The 24,338-nt window shown below is 56.6% G+C and overlaps 6 protein-coding genes across 6 annotated transcripts in view; 3 read left to right on the forward strand and 3 right to left on the reverse strand.

The window, feature by feature from the left end:
* Positions 1-4,017, reverse strand: part of CHGG_05196 (uncharacterized protein) — a gene marked incomplete at both ends in the record, with an annotated part of 5,322 nt that extends 1,305 nt beyond the window's left edge. Inside the window, 6 exons of the mRNA XM_001224409.1 lie at positions 93-544; positions 754-1,387; positions 2,081-2,315; positions 2,543-2,645; positions 2,725-2,798; positions 2,903-4,017. Of these exons, the coding sequence (XP_001224410.1) occupies positions 93-544; positions 754-1,387; positions 2,081-2,315; positions 2,543-2,645; positions 2,725-2,798; positions 2,903-4,017 (2,613 nt within the window). The remainder of the gene's footprint in view (positions 1-92; positions 545-753; positions 1,388-2,080; positions 2,316-2,542; positions 2,646-2,724; positions 2,799-2,902) is intronic.
* A 1,131-nt stretch (positions 4,018-5,148) lies between these two features.
* Positions 5,149-6,949, reverse strand: CHGG_05197 (uncharacterized protein; the record flags this gene model as incomplete). The annotated part of the gene is made up of 3 exons (XM_001224410.1): positions 5,149-5,496; positions 5,599-6,387; positions 6,467-6,949. 3 exons carry the CDS (start codon positions 6,947-6,949, stop codon positions 5,149-5,151), a joined length of 1,620 nt encoding a protein of 539 aa, XP_001224411.1.
* A 1,933-nt stretch (positions 6,950-8,882) lies between these two features.
* CHGG_05198 (uncharacterized protein) lies at positions 8,883-10,206 on the forward strand (the record flags this gene model as incomplete). The annotated part of the gene is made up of 4 exons (XM_001224411.1): positions 8,883-9,109; positions 9,834-9,972; positions 10,060-10,086; positions 10,150-10,206. 4 exons carry the CDS (start codon positions 8,883-8,885, stop codon positions 10,204-10,206), a joined length of 450 nt encoding a protein of 149 aa, XP_001224412.1.
* Positions 10,207-10,796: 590 nt separating this feature from the next.
* On the reverse strand, positions 10,797-14,905 carry CHGG_05199 (uncharacterized protein; the record flags this gene model as incomplete). The annotated part of the gene is made up of 7 exons (XM_001224412.1): positions 10,797-10,922; positions 11,045-11,916; positions 13,101-13,164; positions 13,214-13,844; positions 13,955-14,107; positions 14,371-14,438; positions 14,774-14,905. The coding sequence occupies 7 exons, from the start codon at positions 14,903-14,905 to the stop codon at positions 10,797-10,799; spliced, it is 2,046 nt and encodes a 681-aa protein (XP_001224413.1).
* Positions 14,906-18,833: 3,928 nt separating this feature from the next.
* On the forward strand, positions 18,834-19,085 carry CHGG_05200 (uncharacterized protein; the record flags this gene model as incomplete). Its single annotated transcript, XM_001224413.1, has 2 exons — positions 18,834-18,839; positions 18,897-19,085. 2 exons carry the CDS (start codon positions 18,834-18,836, stop codon positions 19,083-19,085), a joined length of 195 nt encoding a protein of 64 aa, XP_001224414.1.
* Positions 19,086-20,435: 1,350 nt separating this feature from the next.
* Positions 20,436-22,763, forward strand: CHGG_05201 (uncharacterized protein; the record flags this gene model as incomplete). Its single annotated transcript, XM_001224414.1, has 2 exons — positions 20,436-20,545; positions 20,666-22,763. 2 exons carry the CDS (start codon positions 20,436-20,438, stop codon positions 22,761-22,763), a joined length of 2,208 nt encoding a protein of 735 aa, XP_001224415.1.
* Positions 22,764-24,338: the final 1,575 nt, after the last annotated feature.

The raw sequence follows: 24,338 nt of genomic DNA on the forward strand, positions 1-24,338 counted from the left end.
GGTCCGAGCTCGCTGGTGCTTTCGTGCTCCAGGAGTGGGGATGTGGGTGCCCGGCTCTCATCCGCTCGTGGCGGCACGGCAAGACACTCCACACTGCTCTCCTCTGTTGTCTGGAACCGGATGACGGTGTCCTGGGTTGCTCGTCTGATCGCTGTTGCCGGCCCCATGACTGGAGGCAATCCCGGGCGTGGATCTTGAGGCGGACAAAGATAGTCCAAGATAGACTGCGACTGATCGGCTTCTGCAGCGTTATGTGCGCTCTTGGCGGCACGTCTGGCTTGCAACCTCCGCCGAAGCGCCTCGGGTGAGAATGGAAACCGCCGATCCCACTCCTCGATGTCAAGGCATATGGAACCGTCACGATTCGACGTCGTCCCGCATGGCTTTTCGAGCGGCTGAGAGCTGTGCTGCGTTCTATAGCCATGGTATGTGGCTCCGTGTTCGGCGAAGGAGGCGGCGTCCGCCTCTGGAACGGCGGCATCGCACAAAGTGTCGTCGGCTGCGGATGCCTGTTCTGGCCCGAACTCAACAAAGCCGGCCAGAACTGGTTGGGTCCGCGTCGCGTGCAGAGCCTTACGAGGGCCGGAAAATAGCTCCGGAGAAGGCTCTAGGCTACCTCGCCGCCCAGGCCAGGCCCACTGGCAACTGAAGGTTCTGGCGCGCCGCTATTATCAGAAGCCGCGTTGACACGATTGCCTGCTCAGATCTGTCAACATGTTGGCCTGTCGAGAAATGCGAGATCCAGGCACATACCTGCACCAGTAACACGGCCGGATTCAACCTTGGTGCGCGTATTCGGCAGGAGCTTATCAATCGACTCGACAGATGTGTCGGACCGGCCATCGAGATCATCAAACTCGTCATCGCTTGGGATCAGGATGGCATCGGCTTGCGACCCCCCAGCGCTGCTGGATTGAGAATCGTGCGCCTTCTGCGGCAGCGGCGGGGACAAAGGCTTGGGACTCGCCACCGCAGGAGGGAGGTAAAAGATCTGGCGGTCAAAGGAGACTGCCATCGCGCGCCTTGTGGGGAGATGTCGTGATGTTGAGGTGGGGAGAGATGCCAAAGGTTGTGAGAACAGCTCCCAGAAGCATTTGGTGTGCAAGTGGTCCATCGTCGTACCGCTACAGCGCCGGGGAACGAGCGCAATATATTTGCATGTGCGGAGAAAAGGCAGGCTCGAGCTCGGCATCGGCGAGCCTGAACCCGGCCCTCCACGCTCCCCTCCTCTCCACCATCCCAGCGGGCTCGCAAGAAACGTGCTCGGTCGTGAAACACTTCGTCGTATGCGGTTCCCGGGGGTACGGGGGTTGCGGGCTGCAACCACACCTAACAAAACTAATCCATTGCTTGGCTGACCAAAAGCTTGCAGAGTTTCAAAGGCCACCTACACCGCACACACAACCGAACAACCACACAGACAACCAACCGGACTGCCAAAAGTCAGCCCCAATCTCCCCTCCCACGTCATAGAGGAACCGCCACCCGGTCCGGACCTCATGAAGGTTGGTTCACATTTCACTTGACTTGAAGAGCCCAGCGGCCCCAGAACCTGCCCAATCCTCTCAGCCACGCACGACGAGCCACAGCTACACTCCCTTTGCCACGTTACCGGTTGACCAGTTGGTCGACGGTGAGAACGAACGGGAGGGGGAAGGTATCGACAGCGACGTGAACAGCGCACCTAGAACCGCTTCCCGGTTCTATCTCTAGCGGTGGTCGCCAGGTTGTCGTCGACGCTGTTGGAGAGCGGCCAGTGTTGGCTGCCCTCGCTGGCTTGGGTCAGGCAATTCCAGTAGGTTTATGAGTTTATAGCCTAGGTGAAATGACATCTTGGGGTTGGTGCCACCCCACTAACGTTGCTGGGGCATTTCATTCTTCTTTGCTTGGTGGTACAGTTTTTCTTTTTTTTCTTTCATCCCGCGCACGGCTCCGGATTTCGGACGAAGATGTCGGTCTGAAGTTGTCGAAGTCGATCTGAAGCCCCTTGAGGTCGGTCTGAACATGTGAATGTTGTGTCTGAACCTCCTGTCACCAAAGAACATCGGATCAAAAGTCCAATCCTTTTATTGTGTCTTACTGCATACGCCTGCCCCGATTTCCTGATGCTCATGGCTGGTGCACAGCCCCTCACCCCTTGGCCAAATGTGAACAACACAACATGATTGTGAATGAAAATCTTCTTCTTCTGTCCGCATGGCGGCCCAGACTGCTTGCAGCCGGATATTGTAAGATTTGGACCAGCAAGGGGCACAAGGGAGCACTGCGAGGTAGACTCCGGACACTCGGAGATGAGGCGCCCCATGGCGGTCCGACTGCGTGCAGCCTGTTATCATCAGCCGGATCATGCAAGGCTGACACCTCGCAGACTGGATCTGCGAAAACGCGCGTTGTCCGTACAGCAAACGCAAGCAAGAGGACACCACTGAAGAGTTGGAGAAGATAGCGGAGGACCAGGCCTCGTCGACGCGGTGGGGTTCCCTTTCACCATCGGGGTCGAGGCCGAACTCTAGGTGCTACAGTAACATGCGGGCACACATACTTCTGACGCGCGGCGACATCGGTGGCGGAGGAAAACCAAACGCCATGCCCACTGCCATCGCGAAGGGGTTGATCGGGCGGAGTTGACTCGCGGGGAATTCGATCTGGCTCAGGGACGGTTCGTATCCCAGTGAAGACCATGCTGGGATATATATCAACGCTGGCAGGTATGTCGTCACGTACAAGCAATACCTCGGGCTTCATCATCGCTATAACTCTTGGTGCGGAAGTCGGCGGCCTCAGCCCGGAGCAGCGACCTACCTAACTATACACAAATATTACAAACGCCCTCCACCCTGACCAGCCCACGACCCATCACCCCTCATGGGAGTCGTCCACCCCGATCAGCCCCTTGTCGTACATAATCTTCGCGATGGGATACACGGCCCTCGCAAAATTGCTTCTCCTCTCCAACACATACCTCGGCGTGATATGCTCAAACCCCTCGACCTTATGCGACCACCTATCCGGGGTAAACGCATGCAACAAATACGTAAACGACCAATCCCTCTCCCACTCCTTAAACTCCTCCGGCCTCTCCCACCGCGCCTCAAACGCCTCCTCATACCCCGGCAGCGCCATCCCCTCGCTATACCCCACCAAATTACTCTCCACATCCCCACGCACCCCAAACAACGCATCCGTATCCTCCGCCTTCCAACTCCCCGGCGCAAACGCCTCCCTCTCCATAATCAACATCTCCCTGCCCCCGGGCTCACCCACCAACCGCTGCCCCACGCGCGTAATCACCTCATTCGAGTGCGTCGTCCACCCGCCCGTATACACCTCATGCATCTGCTCCCTCCACAACCGCACCATCCTGCCCCCCCTCACCGACATGAACGTGCCGCTGTTGATCTGCCCGCCCAGCTGGCGGCCCGCCACCGCTCGGAACCCGCTCTCGCGCAGGGGGCGCAGGTCACGCAGGGCGTGCACGTCCCAGTCGAGGTAGACGCCGCCGTGGTCGTGGACGGCCTGGACGCGGACGAAGTCGGAGCGGTGTTCCATGTTGGCGAGGGGCTGGCCGTTGCCCGCGTGGGTGGGGACCGGGACGGTGTGGATGTGCAGGGGGATGAGGGTGGTGTTGAAGATGTGGGCGTTCCATTTGCCGGCGGTGCCGTTGCGCGCGCGGGCGATTTCGGGCCCGGTGGGGTGCGCGTTGGTGTGCAGGTGGATGGCCTCGGGGCGGAAGTGGTGCCAGGCGGCGTAGAGGGAGAGGAAGTGGCTGAATTGGAAGTGGAAGTCGTTGGTGGTGTTGGGGAGGATGTAGACGAAGTGGACTTGGTTGGGGATCACATCGTCGCGGGGTGGGGTGGAGGGGCGGTGCGTTGGGGTGAGGTCGACGCGAGGGGTCGGGATGATGCGGGAGGTGGCGTCGTGGGGGAGGAAGAAGAAGAGGACGACGAGGAAGAGGGAGGCGGCGGCGGCTAGCTTGAGGACGGAGGGCGTCGTCAAGGGCTTGCCTTGGGCGAACATGGGGAGAGGGAGGAGGGCTGCTTTACCCACAGCATGGGGATAAGGGTGAAGGAGAATTAAGCAAGGACCGAGGGACAGGAACAGCTCAAGCAGGGGACGCTGAACAGATAACCCCGCTGAACGAGGGTTTGATCGATCCTCTCGGGAAAGCGGAGGAGAGGTGACGACGTGGGTATCAAAACACCAAAGGGAAGTTCAATGGAGGAAAAGAAGCAGACGAAATGGAAAGATGCCAACTTGACAGGGTTTGACTGTGGAGACTGGAATTGGAGATCGCTGCCTGCATGTCTTGCTCCGCAAGAATTACTGCATGGCGTCAGGGGCTGACTGTTGGTGCTGACTGGGGACACAAGAACTCGACTCGACAGTGTGCCACAAACCAATCACTGGGGCTGCGCAGAGATACGAGGTCGACTGGAAGTGCGGATACTCGGTTATTTGACGAACGGGTTGTTGGTTGTTGGGAGTTCCCATCTGGGCAAGCAAGTATCTAACCGTTGGAATTGGTACTGTCTGCCCTTGAACCGATGAATCGGAATGCCCATTCGGTCAACTTATAAACGACTGTAAATGCAAAAAGTTAATTAGTTATCGCGTCTGTCAAAGTCTGAAACATGGATGATAAGAATTGCCAAGGAACCAAGCACACGCCAAGTTCTCGGTTTCTCGGGAATTCTCCACAGGTCGCGAAACCCGAACCCGAATTGGATGGCAAGATGGGCCCTGGCACTGGCCTGCTCAATTCGACCTGCGGCATGTCGCAAACAATTTCTTTGCCACAAAAGCAGAATCGGCAAGTTGCCCACGCGCCCCACCACTCGAGCGTCGGGCCTGCCATCAACACCACGAACGCCCTTGATGCTTGATGAAGAGATGTGAAATGGAGAAGAAGTCAAAGTTTTCGAGATTAAGAAAAACAACTACTTACTAACTAATGTTTACTCGGCGCAGTTTTATTCCTCCTCTGCATAGTTAATGCAACAACTGCGACCTTTCTCTTCCCGTCAACTTCAAATCTCATCAACACCCACCAACAGAGGCAGTGACCGATTCCCGATCGCTCCGAATTATCACTATACCAATCATACCAACCAAGAAACCCAAACCCCACCACCTCACCACCTCACCACCTCACTCTTCACCACCCCCCTCCGCACAACTCCAACACCCCTGCTCCCCCTCCTTCCCACACCCCTCCTCAAACCTCGCCACCCCCGGCCACGGACACAACACCCTCTGTCTCACCGTCCCGTCCACCGGCGCGGTAACATTAACCGGCGACGCTCCCGGCGCTTCCCCTTTCTCCACCCACGCGCGCAGCTGCGCGAACAAGCTCGTCGGCTGCCCGCTCGCGTGTCCCGCGCAGTGGCCCAGTCCGGGCACCTCGTAGTGCCGGAAGAAGGAGGGCGTGTTGGTGGTGGTGGCGCGGACGGTGCGCAGGTAGTGCAGGGTTGCGGAGGGCGGGATGTAGGGGTCCCACTGTTGAGAGCACGGGGAGGGTGGTTAGCATGGGGTTTTGGGTAAGGGACGAGGGAGGGTTGGAAAGAGGAGAGGAGGGGGGGGGGGGGGGGGTAAACGTACAAGACCGTGAAAGCTGATGATCTTTCCGCCGGCGTCACGGAACCGCGAGAGGTCGGGCTCGTCGGTGTCGAGCGCCGAGCGGTAGATCTGCCGCCCGTAGTACACCATGTCGTCAAAGTCGGTGTACGACATGCTGCCGAGATCGAACGAGGGGTCGCCGAGAGCGCCAAACTTCTCGATCCAGCCTGTGGTCAAGGGGTTCGGGTTGCTGGCGCACGTCCCGGAGCTGCAGTTGGTCGCGGCGGTCCCCGTGAGCACCAACATGCCGTCGCCCTCGGCGCTGATCAGTGAGCCGGGTCCCGGCCCGTACCAGACCGGGGCGCCGCCGTTGGGCTTGACCATGCCGTGCCATGTAGCGTTGACGACCGCCACGGCTGCGAGGCTGATCTCGACGGTTCGGTTGCCGGCTTGGGGACAGTTGGGGACCGGTGTGCGGACGAGCTTGAAAAGATCGAACGAGGCCAGGCAGGCGTCGGGATCCGTGATGATGCCGTCGGTGATGCCGTCCAGCCCGTCGCATTCTTTGACGGCTGCCGCGGTGATGGCATCCATCTCGCATCCGTAGGGGTACGTCTGGAGCATATTCATCACTTGCTGGGGCCAGAACAGTCCCGTCCCTGTGAGAGTTGAGTAGAGAATGGGTGCCCCGGCCGAGATGCCGTCGTACGCGTCGGGGTACCGCTGGGCGAGCATGAGACCCTGCCGGCCGCCCTGGGAACAGCCGTTCCAGTACGAGTAGTCGGGGCCTTTGCCGTAAAAGCGTTTGATCAAGTCCTTGGTGATGATGGCCTGTTTTTGGGTTAGCCGACAGCACAGCACAGCACAGCACAGTGCCAGATCCGGGGGTCTGGATCTAGTCCTCTCTCACCTGATCATTGAGCGACACAGACGCGAAATTGTTCAGCTTGTACCAGTTGACATTGCCGGGGCTCGTCAACGCCCATTCATCCGGCGTCACAGCGCTCCCCAGCCCGCCGTCGGTGGTGCTCGTCACATAACCGTCGCCGAGCGCGCCCTTCATGGTCTCCCAGGACAGCAAGAACCGGCCGGCTTGCCACCCACCGCCGCCGACAGCCTGGAGGCGGTCATTCCAGGTCGGGTTTTCGATGGGGAGCCATGTCTCGACAAAGATCTCGTCGTCCTGGCCCGGGTGCGTGTAGGAGAGCGTGACGTTGCAAAAGGTGGCGTTTTGGATCACGATGGTGGGCTGGGTGAAGCGGGCGACGTCCACGCCGTATGCGCTGTAGTTGGTTACGAGTTTGGTGTCGACGGAGAGGAACTCGGCACCAAACAGCGAGAGGCCGTTGAATGTCGCCGGGACACAGGCGGCAATGAGAGCTGCCGGAGTCATTGTTTGGGTTCAAACTACACGTAAATCATGTACATCAGTTGGAATTGAATGTTGCATGTAAATGAGTAATTGTACGGTTTGTCCCAAGGCGTGAAAAGGAAAGGATGTTGGGACGGCATCAAGAATACCACAGGGCGCCGATCCAGGAATTTGAATCATTTCAATTTCACTTCATCCTTGGTTTCGAAAATTTGAATCCGAGGAACCCGATGTTGGCGTGTTGCCGATCAGGTTGGCAAGGTTGGCCAGCGTTCATAGGCGTTCGCTCCCCACCGTATTCGTCGTATCAACATCTCACTGGGTGGTTTTGGGGCCTTGCCAACAATGCGTAGGTGGCGTAATTAATTGGCATCCCGACCCTTGGGCTCGGGTTGATCCAAGGCCGTCAATTGATATTTAATGCCACACGCGCAACCCACATATGTGTGCGACCAAGTGCGGTTCCGGTTTCTCGGCATCTTGCATGACGTTGAGATCCAGATCAGGACGAGATGATGGGAAGCCTCGGCTCAATCGGGAAGGCTGGGCGAGGCCGGGTGTCGAGAACCAAACTTGAGAGTTGAAGGAAGTTGGGGTTTGAAATTCAATTCAATGTGGTTGCACGAGGAACAACACGGTCAACACCGCAAGTTTTGGCGGCGCGTGTTGCGTGTACTGTGTGTAAGGTGGCCCAGAGAGGGCGCCCATAGTCAAAGACGCCGTGGGTAAAATAATATAAGTTAGGTTTGGGCCGCCCATTTCCAACGAGGACCACCGCCTAACTGGGTAGCTCAGCGGTTAAGCGGTGGCCCTCGGCCCACGGGCCATCTGGTTCGCCCCTCGTCACTACCGGACTTAAGGGAAGGCTAAGGTTCGAATCACGATGCTAGCTCGGGGTTCCTCTGGGAGGTACTGGGCCGCCGGTAGAGTCCTTCACTTCAGAAGTATCTACGCAGCCGCCCGGCGGGGCACCAACCGGCTGCAACTGGGCATACGAAGTAAACCCCAACGGGTTTCGTAACCGGCTACCTCCCTTCGACCGGCAAAGGGGGCTGGCCGGTGAGCTTTTGCCTTTTCAACTAAGGATTGTTTACAACCTGCCAGCTAATATACATGTGCGCTAACCTATCTAAAGACAAGTTGGCATAGGACCGAGAATTGGAATAGTTAGGTTTCTTAGGGGAAGGTTTGGGTAAATTAGCCTACTCTAGGGTACCTAGGTGGTTCGAAATAGACGGGGTGAGGAGACTAGGTGGGAGTTCGAATAAGACTATAGGTATAAGTTGTAGTTATGTCTATTACCTAGTCTAGGTAGGGAAAAGGACTGGCCCCTGGGATGCCATAACCGAATCTACATTGGTGGACAAGCCGGCAACGAATTCCCTACAAGGAATGCCAAAGCTGATATAAATTCGAATGGACATCTGGAGGAATGCATCTCTGTTAAATAAATCGAGCCTATCCAGGTATGCAACTGGTTACATAAAAACACTGGGGGCCAAGCTCGCGGCTCGAGAGTCCGGGGACATTCCCCTGTTCCATTCGGGGCTCATTGCGAAAAATAACCGGGGCTGAGACTCCCTAGCCTTGTAAGGTCGGTAAGGAATTCCTCCGCAGATGATTCGAGCTGGTCCTCTGAGTCCTCTCCACCAAAGCCCACTGCCGATACGACTCTCAAAAGAGCCGCGGGCCTCACGGCGAGGTGATTCCTCCGCTTACGCTACAAGAAGATCTCAACCCCTGCAGGGATCACGTTTTTAGTTTCCATCTCCGGAACTAACTACTATTTTGAGAAGCAATTCAAGAACGGTCAGGTATATAAAGCATGAGTGCTGGTGTTGTGTTCTTTGCATTCCAGACTCGAGTCGACATCACCTTGTGCTTCCAATTTCCAACACTCAACGTCCACCAAAACAAGCCTATCTAAGTACCTACCGTACTTCCCATATTCACCATGCTCCCCTCGCTTCTCGTCGCACCACTCCTGGCCGTTGTTGCCCTCGCCGCACCAAGCCCCGACCTTGAGGACCGCGCCGTCAAGTCTTGCACGCTCAAGACCACGACCGCCGTCAAATATCGAAAGTGCGCCAGCACGAGCTGCACCGCTGTTGGGCAGTACGCGAAGGGGGCGAAGGTGAAGGTCTCTTGCGTTAAGTCTGGCCAGTCCATCAAGGGCGAGACGTAAGTTCAGAGTTTGAGTGCATGCTGGTTTCTGGTAAAGTGTGAGACTAATCCAATCCATGTCTTTTAGCGCTTGGGTTAGGAACCCGTCAGGATACTACGTGTCGGCCGCCTATCTGACACCGAACTTGGGCAAGTGTGGCGCGCAATACATCTGTTCATAAAGGACAGGACCCAGCTGGGATCTAATGAGATGTGTACAAAGGAGCGGCTGAAAGCAAGAGCCGGAGAGGCAATTCTATTCCACCTAACTATTGTCCTGTAGAACATGCTGTTGCACCCGCTAGGAATGGCCCTCTTTCCGATCGGGAATGGCGCAATGTCAGAACCGTCCGAACTGTCCCGCTCTCACGGCCTCCAGCACGCTTGCCGCATAAATAGGAGCCTTTCCTCCAACGTCCCTTTCTTGTACTCTCGACTTCTCTCTCCCTCTATCCCTCCCTAGTTTCCTCCGCTCGGTCCCCTGCCTCCCCCCAAGCGCTCCTCGTCACCGACGCCTTTTTGTTCCCTTATTTCGCCAAGCTGAGGCTGCCGTATGCCCGACGTACCCCCTCTCTTCCCCTCTTTCTGACGCCTCGAGAGCCCGCACATAGTCTTTCGTAGTGCGGTACTTGCGCTGCATTCCGGAGCCCTACACCATACCGCTTGCTAAATAAGTCCTCCTGGTACTCCGGCTCATTTCGATCACGACTTATACTAGACTTATGCTGCAACTCCAAACTAGACTTCAGGCTTCGTCTACCCTAAGCGATCGAGATCCGCTAGCTTTCTTCGCTACCTGGCAGCTTACCATCGTCCGTCCTTTTGCTTTGCTAGCTAGGACGCCTCCCTTCGTTTGTGGGATCGACCTACGCGACTGCCTGGTTGGTCCCCTGCGCGAGCGATTTGCAATGTATGCAGATTCTAACTAGTTACAAGAATGCTATAGGTATTGACTGCGCCTAATGTAGAGATGTCTGAAGGCCTCCTCTTGCTTAGTGCGTTGGGGATATCTCCGCCTGTAGGTTAGATAATCGAATTCAGACTGAATGTCGGCGTAGTTACAGTGGAGCCTGCAACACAGCGGTTACGAGAACGGCATGGACGTGGATAGGTAGTAACGCCGAGCTGAAAACGAGCCCTTGGCGACGAGGTCTAAGATGACGTAGCCTCTCTGGCGCTCCCGCTAGCTTGCAATCCTCCTAACGTATAACGGACGACCTTGTCTTTGTTGTATTGATGGCAAGGTACACTTGGGCGCTGGCAAGGCGAATGACGCTGGAATGGCGGCTGTAAATGCGCCAGCTCGGTGAGAAGTCGTCTCGAGATTGGTGTGTTTTAGCAGGAGGACGACAAAGGGTATTAGGGGCTAGTTTATGCAGAAGGCCGCAAAGGAAGGCGACATGTCTGCGACACAGCGGCTAAGTCGATCGGGGCAACTTTCGGCGACGCCGAGGATTACGCGGTATCTAGGCTAGGGCCCGAATCTGTTACAATTATGAAGTCCTACTAGTGCTCCCTACTAACAGCTAACTCCTTTTCGTCTCGGCAGTTGCGTAATTGTAGAGGTACAAGGGACTAGTAAATCGAAGTCTCGCATGCCTAACTGACATGCGACAAGGCATTCCACAGCTGAGCACGTTGCTAAGGAGCTGCCGCGATTAGTAGAGCAGATAGGTGGCTAGAGGAGGCTAGGTCTAGCTCGTTGCTAGTACTGCAGCCGAGTCCGACTGTTACGCGAGGAATGGTGCGTAACTGGTGGCGTCGTCTCTGGAGGACGACCTGCTCTCAGCCTTGCTAATATCTCGCGTACTGAGAGCGACACTGCTGAACACTTGCACGGTGACAGTATTGTACTAAGTTCAATCTTCTCTCTCTGATTCCTAAACTACTGGTGTTGCGGGGCGCGCCCCCTTTTATACGGCGCCCTTGTTCGAGAATTAATTACTGACTCACTGCCTGGATACCTCCACTGTCCCTTGACCCGTTTGACACAAAATGATGGCACTTGTGAATGTCATAGTCGGGCCTGAAAACGCACTCAACTGCACGATTCCTCTCCAAAACGCCTTTCGCCTCAAGGATATCACCCTCGTCCCAGTGGTCATAGCCCAGCCAGTCTGTCAGATCCAACTCGAACCTCTGCAGCTTCGGACTATGTTCCAGAACGATCGTCACTGCTTCATGAGGAGTGAACTGGTCGTATTCATACAGCGGCCCGCAGACGTACTGTAGCCGCTGCACGTTCGGGCATAGGCGGAGGATGTGGGCAAGGTCGTCGCCCGACATGCAGCTGCTCAGCAGCTCGAGATCCGTCACGTTCTCGAGCTTCAGGCCCTCCTCCAGCCGCTGAGAACAGCTGGCCTGAATGAGCCGGAGCAGCCTGATGTTAGGAGTGGCATGGAAAAGCCGGGCAAAGACCAACAGGTCGAATCCAAGTTCCGGGTCCGAGTGCAATATTTGGACATCCCTCAAAGATCTCAACGACCCCGGAGGGCAGAGGCCAAGAGCGACAGGAAGACCCGGATCTATCAGTGAGGCGAACTTGGCCGTCAAGAGGTTGGGACAGAGGCTAGTCAAGAGGGCGGCGGCGGCGTCGCTGGCGGAGTCAGCCAGCTCACTCCTGGTGAGACTGTCCGCTTTCAGGCCGACGTCCGGGGTCAGCGCGACCTGTTCGGCAAAATAGGACTCGACCTCTGGGGGGAGAAAGGAATGGTCGCTGTGTTTTTCCTGATATTCCACAGAGATGTGCCTAACGAGCGCAGCGAGGTCTTTACGCCGGATGAGTGTCCGCGCAATTAGCGCCCACGCGAATAGGGTCTTCCGGCCTATGAGGCTGTGGTAGAGTCGCGATGTTGTGAGCTGGTTGAGGTATTTCGATGCCCGGCAAAGGATGGAAAGTCCGGAGAAGCTGAGAGTCACGTCCTTGTACTGTTGGCGGGGCGACTCGTATGGCTCGAATGACCACTCTCCGACGTATCCCCGGAAGCATTGACGTGGTGAACACAAAGCCCGTCAAGGATCTGTTCCACGATTTCTAGGAGGGAGCTTGGAAAGCTGTCCCACCCCTCCCATGGCCGCGATTTAATATAAAAAGAATTGAAGCATGGCACAACAATCAGTAACAGAGGGGAGCAAGGTCTCTCGATAAAATGGGCAGTCAACGGGATTCGCAACTAATGCTGGTTGTGGGAGCCAGAACCGGCTCCTCGAGTGCCAAGGATCCTGCATTCAGGGAGTTGGAAACAGAGTTGCGAGTTTGTCACCTCAGCAAGTTTTCTCGCAGGTTGGGCCGGGGTGCTTGCAGGCGATGTTAGAACAGGTGGGGTTACAGGGTACTTCATGGGAACACTGCTCCCGCCGCGCCCCTCACTGTCCAGGCTGTCGAAAACGGCGACACGGCCCAGCCAAATTCGGCGGCCAGAACAGCGCTTTCTCGACTTAATGTGTAAATAGCGGTAGAAGGACCGGCGTGCCCACGGGCATATCGGTGTGGGAAATAATAATAATAATAATAGTTTTTTTAGGTCGACGAGGGTACACATCGCTTGCCATGGGTTACTGAGAGGCAAAACTCAATCTCACAAAGTCAATGCACGGCGGTAAAGTGGGAGGGAATGGCTTTAGCTATCTCTACCGCGGAGGAGCCCTCCGCGGTGGCGGCCGCCCCGCAGAGGAGGGAGCCCCCAAAAGACCAGAGGCCCGGAGGCCGGCAGTGTGCGCCCCCGAAGAAAACGCAAGAAGAGAAACGCAGCGCCCATGTCCCCCGCTCATCCCTATGACCGAGGCACCCCAGATCCCAATCCCCATATCCCCGGCACCACCCACACCCTCAGTGCCGGGGCTGACCCCCTCTCCCCTTCCCCCCAACCAGGGAAACAACAAAACTCCCCCCCCTCACCCTCCCGGCCCCCTCAAGCCATAACACAACTCCTGACCCCTTCTTCTCACACCTCACGCAAACTCTCCTTGGCGCACACAACCCGGGCCTTCATCCTCCGGCAGAGCTCACACGCCTTGCCCCGAACTGTCCCCCGGAGCACCACAATCACTACTCTTACCAGCAACACCATTATCTTCATCTTTTCATCACCATTATCAGCGGCGGTCTCCTCCCCCACTCACGCACTCCTTCCCGGCCTTGATGCAGCGCTCACACGCCACCACCCGGTCGCAGCGCGCCTTGGAGCGCCGACAGGCCAGGCAGGAGGGGAGGCCGGAGGCTTTGCCGCGCTTGGGCGGGTTGGGGCTGTCGACACCGGCGCTGGTGCCAGTGCCAGTGCCGGGGGTGGGGCTGTCGGGGGCAGCAGCGGCGGTGGTGGTGGTGGTGGTGGGTATCTTGGGGGTGGTCTTCTTGTTGGGGGTGGCCTTCTTGGGGGTGCTCTTGGTCTTGGTCACACGGCCGGAGAGGATGCCACCGGCTGCGGCGGGGGCGGGGGGGCTGGCGGGGCCCTGGCTGAGAGTACGGTCGACGGCAAGGTCGAACTCGGTGAGAGGGGTGGCGTTGAAGAGCGTGCTTATGCCCGAGATGCCGGGGGTAGGGCACGGGTTGTCGACCATGCCAGTGATGGTGGCGGTGCCGGGGATGGAGTCAGCGGCAGGGCCCGAGACGATGCCACTGCCGGTGCTGGTGCCGGTGCCGGAACCCGCCATGGTGGCCGTGGCGGGGCGGGTGGCGGTCAGGTCGATGGGGTTGGCCGAAGAGCCGCCCGGCGTGGGTCTAGTCGGTGCCATGGTGCTTTCTGCTTGGATCTGCCTTGTTTGATGTTGTGTGGTTGTGCTTTTTCGGTCGTAGATCGGTACTGGGAGGCTGAGGTCAGCTTAAGAACCGGTAGCGGACTCTAACGCGTCGAGCGGGTTTCTTACCTTGGATTCAGGCCAACGGACTCAAGTCGCTGCTGCGATAACTGCGGAAGCAAGTGATGGTGTGTGTCGGAATACTCGAGTCGCGCTCTTCGACGTGTCGTTCGGCAGAACGTGGAGGAGTGGCGGATGTCAGTCGAGAGAACGCGAAGAGTACTAAGAGTTAATTGGTTAGAAGAACAGCCCTTTAGCTTGATGAAAAGAGGAAGACGGCGCCACGCGCGTCGGGGAAGAGAGCGAAGGAACGGTGAAAATGCTTACTCTGAGCAGATGGAGGCAAGTTAACCTTGGTCGCCTGAGAATGTTTCAAATCAGCTCATGAGCAAGGTTAGGAAGGAGCTAAATTCGGGTTGACTTCTGTGTGCGGGAAAGGGAATCGACTCGAAGGGACTGCCGCGAACGAGCAATACTGTTCGTACCTGGCCCGCTGGAGTACGAGCTGAGAAGCGAGTTCAGCAGCTTCCAAGCTCCGAAGCGCGTCGAGCAGCTAAGAGAGTAGTACGATCTCTCTGTCGGCGAGAAGAAAAAGTAAGAAAGATGCTTCCGGGCGTGGTAAAAGGCCGTGGTAAGAAGAAAACAGAAAGCAAAGCTTCCGGTCGTGGCGGGCAGGCAGACTAACGGAGCGGGGAGTGGTCGGGAACGGAACGGAGGTCAACTGGGGAGGAATAAGAAAAAGTAGCTTGACAAAACGGCAGGTTAGGGTTCTTGCCCTCGCTGAAAGGGCCAGGCCCTCAAGAGATGGGATGGCGAGGATGTTTGTTGCCGGGTGTGATCGAATTCAGGGCTGAGGTTGAGCATGAGAGCGCCGAGCACATTACTCACGCCGGCGTGGGTCCTCCAAATCCCGACCTGCACCTCAGGTACCTGCTTGACCGGTTGTCCCTCACTCCGCCCATAGGCTGGTTTTGGTTCAGGGCAATGGATCATGGGCTGGGAACACGTGGGAGGTTGCATTGTTACGATGTGCAGTTGACGGGAGCCCATCAAGCAGAACACCAGGTGAAGACGTACAGTGGTGAGCCTTCAGGCCCCGAGTCAAAGGATCCCGGGGACCTTTAACGTTGACCCGTGAATGTGATAACCAACGTAACAACCCACAGTTCGATATGTTGAGTTCAGTCATTTGCCTTGCAAATGGGTTATTCGGGTGGTACGACATTAGGCTTGAGCACTCGTACAGTTTCCTTCGACATGGCGTTCAGTTTCACAATGTACCTTAAGCCCAAGGCTGCAGACCTAGCATCAAACTCGAGTCCATTCAGTTACAGACAGTCCAACCTGCCCTTCTTTTACCATTCACACTCAGATAAATCTAGATGATTTTCACTCACAGACTATCTTTCAAGACGACGCTGACAATCTTGAATTTAAGTGCCTTGCAAAGACACTGAGAAATGTGACGGAGAAAAGCACTGTTGTTAGCCTCGTTAAAATAGACCTAGTGGGGTACCTATCAAGAAAATATTCAGGCAATGTGAAATGTGTTTGTAGGCGACTTGCTATTGCCAGGGCTTGATTAGGTTGTATGCAAATTAGGGGCTGCATTAAAATGTTTTGTTAATGAAATTACGGCTGATGAAAGGCTGTGGGCTGTGTGGAGCGTGGATATAACAATTTAAACACTGACAGGACCCGAGTTGTGAACTGCATTTATTTTGACTTATGAGTCTTTGTTTGCTGTTGCCAATGATGGCGAAACCAACTGACAAAGCATATAAGAGTGGACAAGTTGGAGAGGGCTGTGGCACTTAGAGTGTTGTGAAGAGACACGGCTTGTCAAGTGTCTCAGATAGATATGGCTAGTTATCAGCTCGTCAGACTAATGCGATGAATGTGTCTCAAGTGGAAGAATGCTCAAATTTACTGACAACATGTCGACCATCTGTCTCCCTGTCCATAATGTAAACAAAAAAAGGTTGTGTTTGTTAGCACGGCACTTTCGACAGGGGCCCTGGCCCAACGGCTGAAAACCACCACTTTGACAGCGCAACAACCGATTAGATTGAGCAAAAAAGGAGAATTGTTTAGGAAAATTTATAAAGGCGATTCTGACCAAGATCTATGTTTTGTTGGAAAATGCACCGTCTGACCGTTGAGCTGGCGACTTTGGGCGAGACCCTGGTCTCCAAGTTGGGCGCTAACCCAGGGAACAAACCAGGGGCTTGGTGTTGACATCAGGGGCCCGTGTCGCCCGACCGACCACACTGGTAGCGTCGGACTCCTGGACTAAAACTGGCAACCCCCACGCACTAAATAAGCCCTAAGCCAGCCCGAAGCAGTTTAATGCTGGCATGTGAAGCCTCCAGCCTTTTCACAGCACCCTCTTTACACTTTCTCACAAGATGATGACGTATGTGCACTGAGTTGGTGTGGGTGTTGACGAACGGATGGGAGAAGACGCGGGGGGAGGGGCACACAGGAGGAGTCGGGGGAAAAGGGGCCGGAGGGGTTGGCGGAGCGATCTCCGTTACTGAGAGCCCACTCGGGAACAGGGGAACACCATGTTGAATGCGAGCCCTCCTCGCCGTTGCACGAGAGGGGGGATCCCGTTGGAGTAGCTCCACCGCGACCCCCTCTCGGAGGGACGGTAACCGCAATCCCAGCCCAAGAGTGTGTGTTGTGGACCGAGAGGAAAACCCAACTTCTCTTGCTGTTTCCCCCCATCCATGGCAAGTGCCCAAGCCGACGGATTGGAGACGAGCGGGCAGAGCGAACAGGCCGCAGGCCGTTGGTCAGCGTCGCATCATGAGGGGAAAGGAACCTCGGGTTTGACGTGTGTGGCCGGAGCGGCTGCTGCGGCAGAGGTTAATCTGATAAGGGGCCCCATCCCTGAACCGAGAGACCACCAACCAATCGAGGGCGGCATCGGGCGCGCGGGAGTTGGCACTAGCGTGTCTTTTCCAGAGGGGGAGAAGGGAGAATTTTGACGCGACCGACACGCTAGGGCTGGGGCCGTCAGTCTGGTGAGCCGATGAACTGAGACGTGGCACAATGGAATGACGGCTTCCTATTCCATTTGAGGGATGCCGCGGTGGAAGCAAGCGTGAGCTGAACCGGATTTAACAAGGTGCCCGCGCACTTTTTTGCTGACCCGCGTCCCCCAACGAGGGGGCCGTCGGCTCGTGCCGGATGCTGAAGATGTGACTGGCGATAGCGACGATGTTCCCGGTACTTCGACTGGAGGGGAGTCCTCCGTACTAGCTGGGGCCGGGGCTGCTCGCCATCGCTTTTTGTTGGGCTCGCTCGGCAGACCCGATTGCGGTAAACCACGGGCGGGCTGTGTGGGAGCACGAGATATGGCGGGTTGGTGCCCAAAGCGCAAGCTTGCACTCCGAGGCCGGCGCTTGTGAGACCGAAGCCATCGTCGTCATGGCGGTTCGACTCTCGAGGGCGGTGTGGTTAGTTGCATTAGCCAGGCAACAGATCGGTTCAGCGCCCGCGAGGAAGCGAACCGTGGCCCCGAAAGGAGAAGCCTCTCCAACTGGGTTGCCCGTTTGGGCCACTGGGTGTGGGTTGTAAGCCGAGAGAGATCAAAATGATAAGTTTTGTGACGATTTGGGGTTGCACATGTGGAGAGAGAGCACCCGAGCAGCCTGTGTGCTCCTGATACGGCGTTCTGCATGAGGTCGGCTGCCGCCGTGCAACCCCAGTTCTGGGAACACAGCTCGATAAAACGATGCCGTCTCCGGGTAAGCCTGCCGTCATGCAGAGGGCATCGGCGGCGATTCACGCACCCAGGAAACAAACCAAGTCAGGAGTCAGGAATCGGGAGTAGGGACCAGGAACTTTTGGGATTCCCAGGGATCCACGATCTGCACCATACTGCTGGGGAGTTCAAGGAAGACCCTTCGGGCGCCAGAACCACCGCTGAGATATTGCCGAGTCCCGGAGCCAACGTTTTTGCTTGGCGGGCCATTTCTCTGCCCGACTGCACAACCTTGGCAGACAAGAGACGGTGACAGCTCAGAAGCGTGAGACGGGCGAAAAAGGACAAAGGAATTCTGCCTGTTTCTGGCGGCTCGTGGGGAGTCACGGCTGTGGGCACGGGAAGGAGCCCGAGAAAACAGTCGGTTCCGCCGATCCTGTACCTAGCAAGGAAGCCGTATGGAAGGATCAAAGGCGTGCGTGCTGTCGGTGATTTCTAGTGGGTTGGCATGGTTGGAGCGTTGGAGAGGGTTGCTTGGCTGCTAAATGGGCCGCGAGTGACGACGAGGACCGACGACCCGTCAATAGGGGCTTCCCGTGGACGCTGTGCAATGTAACCACCTTCTGCCAGTTCTCCAATAGCGGGGCGCACCCTGAATGGCACCTCGAACACCAGCCAGCCAGTGCGGTCACGCCACCGGCAACCGAGCTGGTGGTTCCATCCGCCACCGGCATGTATAGGCATGTGTGGTGGTGTGCATGTGGGGTCGGGGATGCCTGCTGGCGTCTTTTCCTCCTGCACCCCGTACGGGTTAGCGGCGGATGGCTATGACGACCCAAGAGGGACATCCGGAGACCGATAGCACTTTTCTCCCACATGTCTAACGCGAGCACATGGCCCCTCGGTTCCACAACGGCTCGAACGTTAGGCCGCTGCCATGAAGTTGCGAGTGAGGTGGCACCCTGACGATCGTCACTCCCTGTCTCGTGGGAGGTTTAAATAGTTGGCGGCCCTTCTGCGTATTGCGCCGCCCATTCCTCTGGTAACGGCCGACAACCAGACAATAGGTGACACCGCAAACTCTCTCGGCGAAGATCGTCGCACCAAGCAGGGTAAGCGCTCCAATGGGCCTCGTCGCCTACATCTAGGGATATTTCTAGGAAGGCTGACAGGAACTAGGGCAACGCACAACGTTAGACAACTTTTTGGCGTATCTTACCACGACGCCCCTCCAAGATGGCGGTAAGTCTTTTTGTCCCCGGTGTCGTGTTTTCCAGTGCTGAACAAAACCGGTTGCAGTTCCAGTCTGGCGAAGCAGTCCGGGTCCGCGGCTCGACCGTGGTCTACAAAGTCGTCGCCGTGAACAGCAACTTGGTCACCATCTTGGTCTCGAATCCGCAGCCCGATGGCCAGTATTTACCGTTTACCCCGACTGCGCTGCAGACGGTCGACGAGTCCCGACTTGAGAAAGCGGATGACGTCTCTTGAGGAAGTGTGTTTCTCGGCAGAGAATTCTTAGGTTGGGTGGCATTCATCCCATTTTCTTTTCGGCCACCATCGATCGACATCCCGGTTTCCCGTTTGAAATTTAGAAGGATGCATACATTGGATTGTTGTGGAACTCGGAGCGCGGCGCTGGGGGAATTTGTTTTGCAACCTTCACATCGTCTTTAGCGCATACCCATCTGGTTGGTTGAGGAAGTACCACGGGGGGATTCATAGAATACTTATAGAAGGTTATTTCACTCGTTCACCACGCTTTCGGCCCCCTAGGGGATGATTTGATGCACGACACAGGTTGCAGAGCTCTGGAAAGTCGACCCAACTTTTGGGAATGGAATCACCATGATTCCATGAATTCTCCCAGGACCGGATCCGGAGGAACTTGGTACCTAGAATATTCCCTTTTGCCGGCGGTTTAGCGATGAAGAAATTTGAGAGAAATTGGTTGCCATTCTGGGGAATATCAAGTCCCTGGTTCGCTTGGAAAGTGAATATCTGGACTTTAGAGAGTTGAGAGCACAGCAAGACGAAGGATAAGTCGGGAACAGATAAGACACACACACCTGGGTAGGTAAGATAAGATAAGAAAGGCTTAGTTACGATTTCAGTTCAAGTTCCACGAGCTCGTTTAGGCTGCAGCTTGAGGGTAACAACAGAAAAGAAGGTGGTGTAGCGGGCCCGGTCCTTCCTGACTCAGATGGAAGCGACTGTTGCCTCGAAGGGTGCGCCATTGGCGGCTGAATGTTAAGTCCTGCTTGCCGATTGCTACTGTAGGCATCCTTTGTCTCGTGACGATTGGAGGACTGGATGGAAGGCACGGTACGGACGGCAGGTTTGACGGTACATGTACCTAGGCTCTTGCTCAGCGGCAGTTGTCCTCAAGTTCCCACTCTTTAACCTGGACCGCAACCTGTCACGAACACTTAGGCAGGGCCCGAGCAGCCGGCAATTTCCTGCCTTTGTTTTCTCTGGGAGGTTTCCCCAATTTATAGTGTATAACCGGGTATTTTTCAACCACCCGAATGTGTTCCTGCCAAATATGGCACCTTGGCTCACGGATTCGATGATGAACGGTTGTCAATTGGTGGAATCACAACGGGCGCAATAATCCGAGGTTTTGACAAACGCCGGTGTTGAGTCGCGAGTAGTGGCCAAAGCTCTAGCTCTCCAGCTGCTTACCTTCATTAGGCGGTGTCGCAAAGCAGAGGTTAATATATCACACCGGAAACCCGGAAACTGGATTTTCCATGGCGACGTTGACAATGACTACAAGATGGGCAGTTCGGGCTTACAGATCAAGACCGTAGCTTTCAAGCGCACACAAAACCAAATACCATGGCCTTCCTCTCTGCATTCGCTCTCTCCATCGGAGCGCTTGTTATTCCAGTCCAGGGAGGCGTGACATACCCAAACTGCGCAAACGGACCGCTCAAGTCAAATGTTGTGTGCGACACATCCGCTGCCCCAGCGGCCCGAGCTGCTGCCCTCGTGGCGGCCATGAACAACAACGAGAAGCTCGCCAATCTCATCAAGTAGCTTTCCCACATCTGTTATAAATCTCACAGACTGACCGGCCCCGCTAGTAATTCCCCTGGCGTCTCACGACTCGGACTCAGCGCCTACCAGTGGTGGAACGAAGCGCTCCATGGGGTAGCCCACAACCGCGGCATCACCTGGGGCGGCCAGTTCAGTGCGGCGACACAGTTCCCACAGGCCATCACCTCTTCGGCAGCTTTTGACGACCATCTTATTGAGCGGATCGGTGTCATAATCAGCACCGAAGCTCGCGCCTTCGCAAACAACGGGCGTGCCCACCTCGACTTCTGGACCCCCAACGTCAACCCTTTCCGTGACCCGCGTTGGGGACGGGGACATGAAACGCCCGGAGAAGATGCCTTTAGAAACAAGAAGTGGGCTGAAGCCTTTGTTCAGGGCATGCAAGGGACCGAGTCGACACACAGGGTCATAGCCACCTGCAAGCATTACGCAGCATACGACCTCGAGAACTCGGGGAGCACAACGCGTTTCAACTTCGACGCAAAGGTCTCTACCCAGGACCTGGCCGAGTATTATTTGCCTCCCTTCCAGCAATGCGCGCGGGATTCCAAGGTGGGATCCATCATGTGCAGTTACAACGCGGTCAACGGCGTACCCGCTTGCGCGAGCCCCTACTTGATGGACACGATTCTCCGGAAACACTGGAACTGGACCGATCAAAACCAGTACGTCGTGAGCGATTGTGATGCCGTCTATTATCTCGGCAATGCGAACGGCGGCCACCGGTACAAGTCAAGTTACGCAGCTGCTATCGGGGCCTCCTTGGAGGCTGGCTGTGACAACATGTGCTGGGCCACCGGCGGCACGACGCCAGATCCCGCATCGGCTTTCAACTCCCGCCAGTTTACCCAAGCCACATTGGACAAGGCTATGCTCCGCCAAATGCAGGGTCTTGTCAAAGCGGGATACTTTGACGGACCCAACAGCCTGTACCGCAACTTGACTGCGGCAGATGTCAACACGCAGGTTGCCCGAGACACAGCACTCAAGGCAGCAGAAGAAGGTATCGTGCTGCTCAAAAACGACAACATTCTCCCTTTGACGCTCGGCGGCTCCAATACCCAGGTTGCCATGATCGGCTTTTGGGCCAACGCGGCCGACAAGATGCTCGGGGGTTACAGCGGCAGTCCTCCGTTTAGCCACGACCCTGTCACCGCGGCAAGGTCAATGGGTATCACGGTCAACTATGTCAACGGGCCCCTGACGCAGACCAACGCAGACACCTCGGCCGCCGTCAACGCCGCCCAAAAGTCTAGCGTGGTGATCTTTTTCGGGGGCATCGACAACACAGTCGAGAAGGAGAGCCAGGATCGCACGTCGATTGCGTGGCCGTCGGGACAGCTCACCATGATTCAGAGGCTTGCTCAGACCGGAAAGCCCGTGATTGTTGTGAGAATGGGAACACATGTCGACGACACGCCACTTTTGAGCATCCCCAACGTGAAGGCTATCCTGTGGGCTGGATACCCCGGGCAGGACGGCGGGACCGCGGTTATGAACCTCATTACCGGCCTAGCGAGCCCGGCAGGAAGGCTGCCCGTCACGGTATACCCGTCGTCATACACCAACCAAGCACCGTACACCAACATGGCACTGAGGCCGTCGTCATCCTATCCGGGGCGCACTTACCGGTGGTACAAGGATCCCGTGTTTCCGTTTGGACATGGTCTGCACTACACAAATTTCAGCGTTGCGCCGCTGGACTTCCCGGCAACCTTTTCCATCGCGGATCTCCTCGCGTCATGCAAAGGCGTCACATACCTTGAGCTTTGTCCATTCCCGTCCGTCTCGGTCAGCGTGACCAACACCGGCTCCCGGGCGTCCGACTATGTGGTCTTGGGATTCTTGGCCGGAGACTTTGGACCAACGCCCCGTCCAATCAAGTCACTGGCAACGTATAAGCGTGTGTTCGACGTACAGCCTGGAAAGACACAATCGGCGGAGCTCGACTGGAAATTGGAGAGTCTGGCGCGGGTGGACGGCAAGGGGAATAGGGTGCTATATCCGGGAACATACACCTTGCTTCTGGACCAACCCACACTCGCAAACATCACCTTTACCTTGACGGGAGATGAGACGGTGTTGGATCAGTGGCCGCAGCCGTAAAAGACAAGACTAGGAAGTGTTTGAGGCTGGGAATATTAGGTGAATTATTACTTTTCTCTACCACGTAAAAGGAGAGCCGGTGCCTCTAACCAAATGCTAAGTCCCAATCTTTTCCGGTTGATGCAATGCTATAAATATCACCACCTCGCCGATTGAGGATGTGGCGGAAGAGTCCCTGGACTCAAAATGTCCATCTCCCAGCCTCTATAAGACCGAGTCCCCCGTCTGGTGCTTGCTCTTCCGCCGTCAATGGCATGCCGGTATTTCTTCTTCCTGAGCTCTGCTAGCCCCCCGTTGTCATCCGTCCAGAATATGCGTTCCCCTGCCCACTTTGCGCCATCTGGCACTAGCACAACGACATGCACGTCTCTGCCTCGGTGCCGCATACCTTGTGGCTTGCCGCCCAAAGAGACGGCCCGTACTCGTTCGCCGTCATCCGTTTCCACTACCTGGGATGTGGCTGGCGTAGAAGACGCCTTCTCGATGATGGATCTGGTTGCGTGGAACAGAGCAAGGATTTGGGGGATTGTTGCCACCACTCCGTCGGCATCTTGCATGACGGGCAACTCGGCCCTGGCGCGGGGGCGAGTGGTGAAATCCTGTGCGTGTTCAGCCCGCAGTGAGCTTCGCTCCCGTCGACTTGGGTCTCTCCTGCGGCTTCTTCTGGTGCCGCTGCTGTCAAGACCATCATCAAACACGGCCGCTGTCGCAGTGTGGACTTCATGGAGCTCGTCCATGCCCCAAGCCCGGGCGAAACTGGGCTGACCCCGCCTCGTATGGTGAGCCTTCCACCGGAATCTCCCCGTCCCCCTGTCGTGGTGCAGTACCGTTCTTCTTCACCGCCCTGATACAACGCGCATACTTAACGAGGACCTGCCGCGGCACGTCCTCCATGGCCGCCACCGGCTTTCACGCTGACTACCCCCCCCCTTTCCCCTACCCGGGGTACAGCGCCATCGGGGCGTGTCGACCGCCTGGCTGCCAAGCCCACTCGTACGCGTGGTCATCGGAGAAACCGGCCGTTCGACGTCTACTTCAAACAGCGTGATAGTTCCGAATGCGCTGTCCTCAGACCACGTCAGCACAGTCAAAGCACCTCCCGTCACCACCACCAACGTATTTCGCCGTATCAAACAGCTCGCTCTCCAGCCTCCGCAGCTCTCTCTGGTCCGGAGCTGGCGTCCCACCCCCAATCCCCAGCGGCACCACCACGACCGGACTCTGAGGAGGCACACAATCCTCACAATGGCGACTCCCACACGGACTCACCCCTCCACCCCCGACACCACCACCCGCAGCAGCAAACCCACCCTGCACCTGCACCGGCGTCGACACCACGACCCCAACCCCCTCCACCACCGTCCCCAACACCACCGGCACACCCCCCGACCCCAACCCAACCCCCTCCCCTCTACCCCCCTTCGGAAGCAACAAACTCCTCCCCGCAAAATCCAACCACCACCCCAACCCGCTACCCCCACTCCCCCTCCCACTCATACCCCCCGCCTCCCCCGCAGTATGCGTATAACTCCTCCGCACCCCCAAAACAGGCCTCGAATCCACCACAATGGTTAA

This window comes from Chaetomium globosum, genomic scaffold (assembly GCF_000143365.1).
Source record: "Chaetomium globosum CBS 148.51 scaffold_4 genomic scaffold, whole genome shotgun sequence".
NCBI lineage: Eukaryota > Fungi > Ascomycota > Sordariomycetes > Sordariales > Chaetomiaceae > Chaetomium > Chaetomium globosum.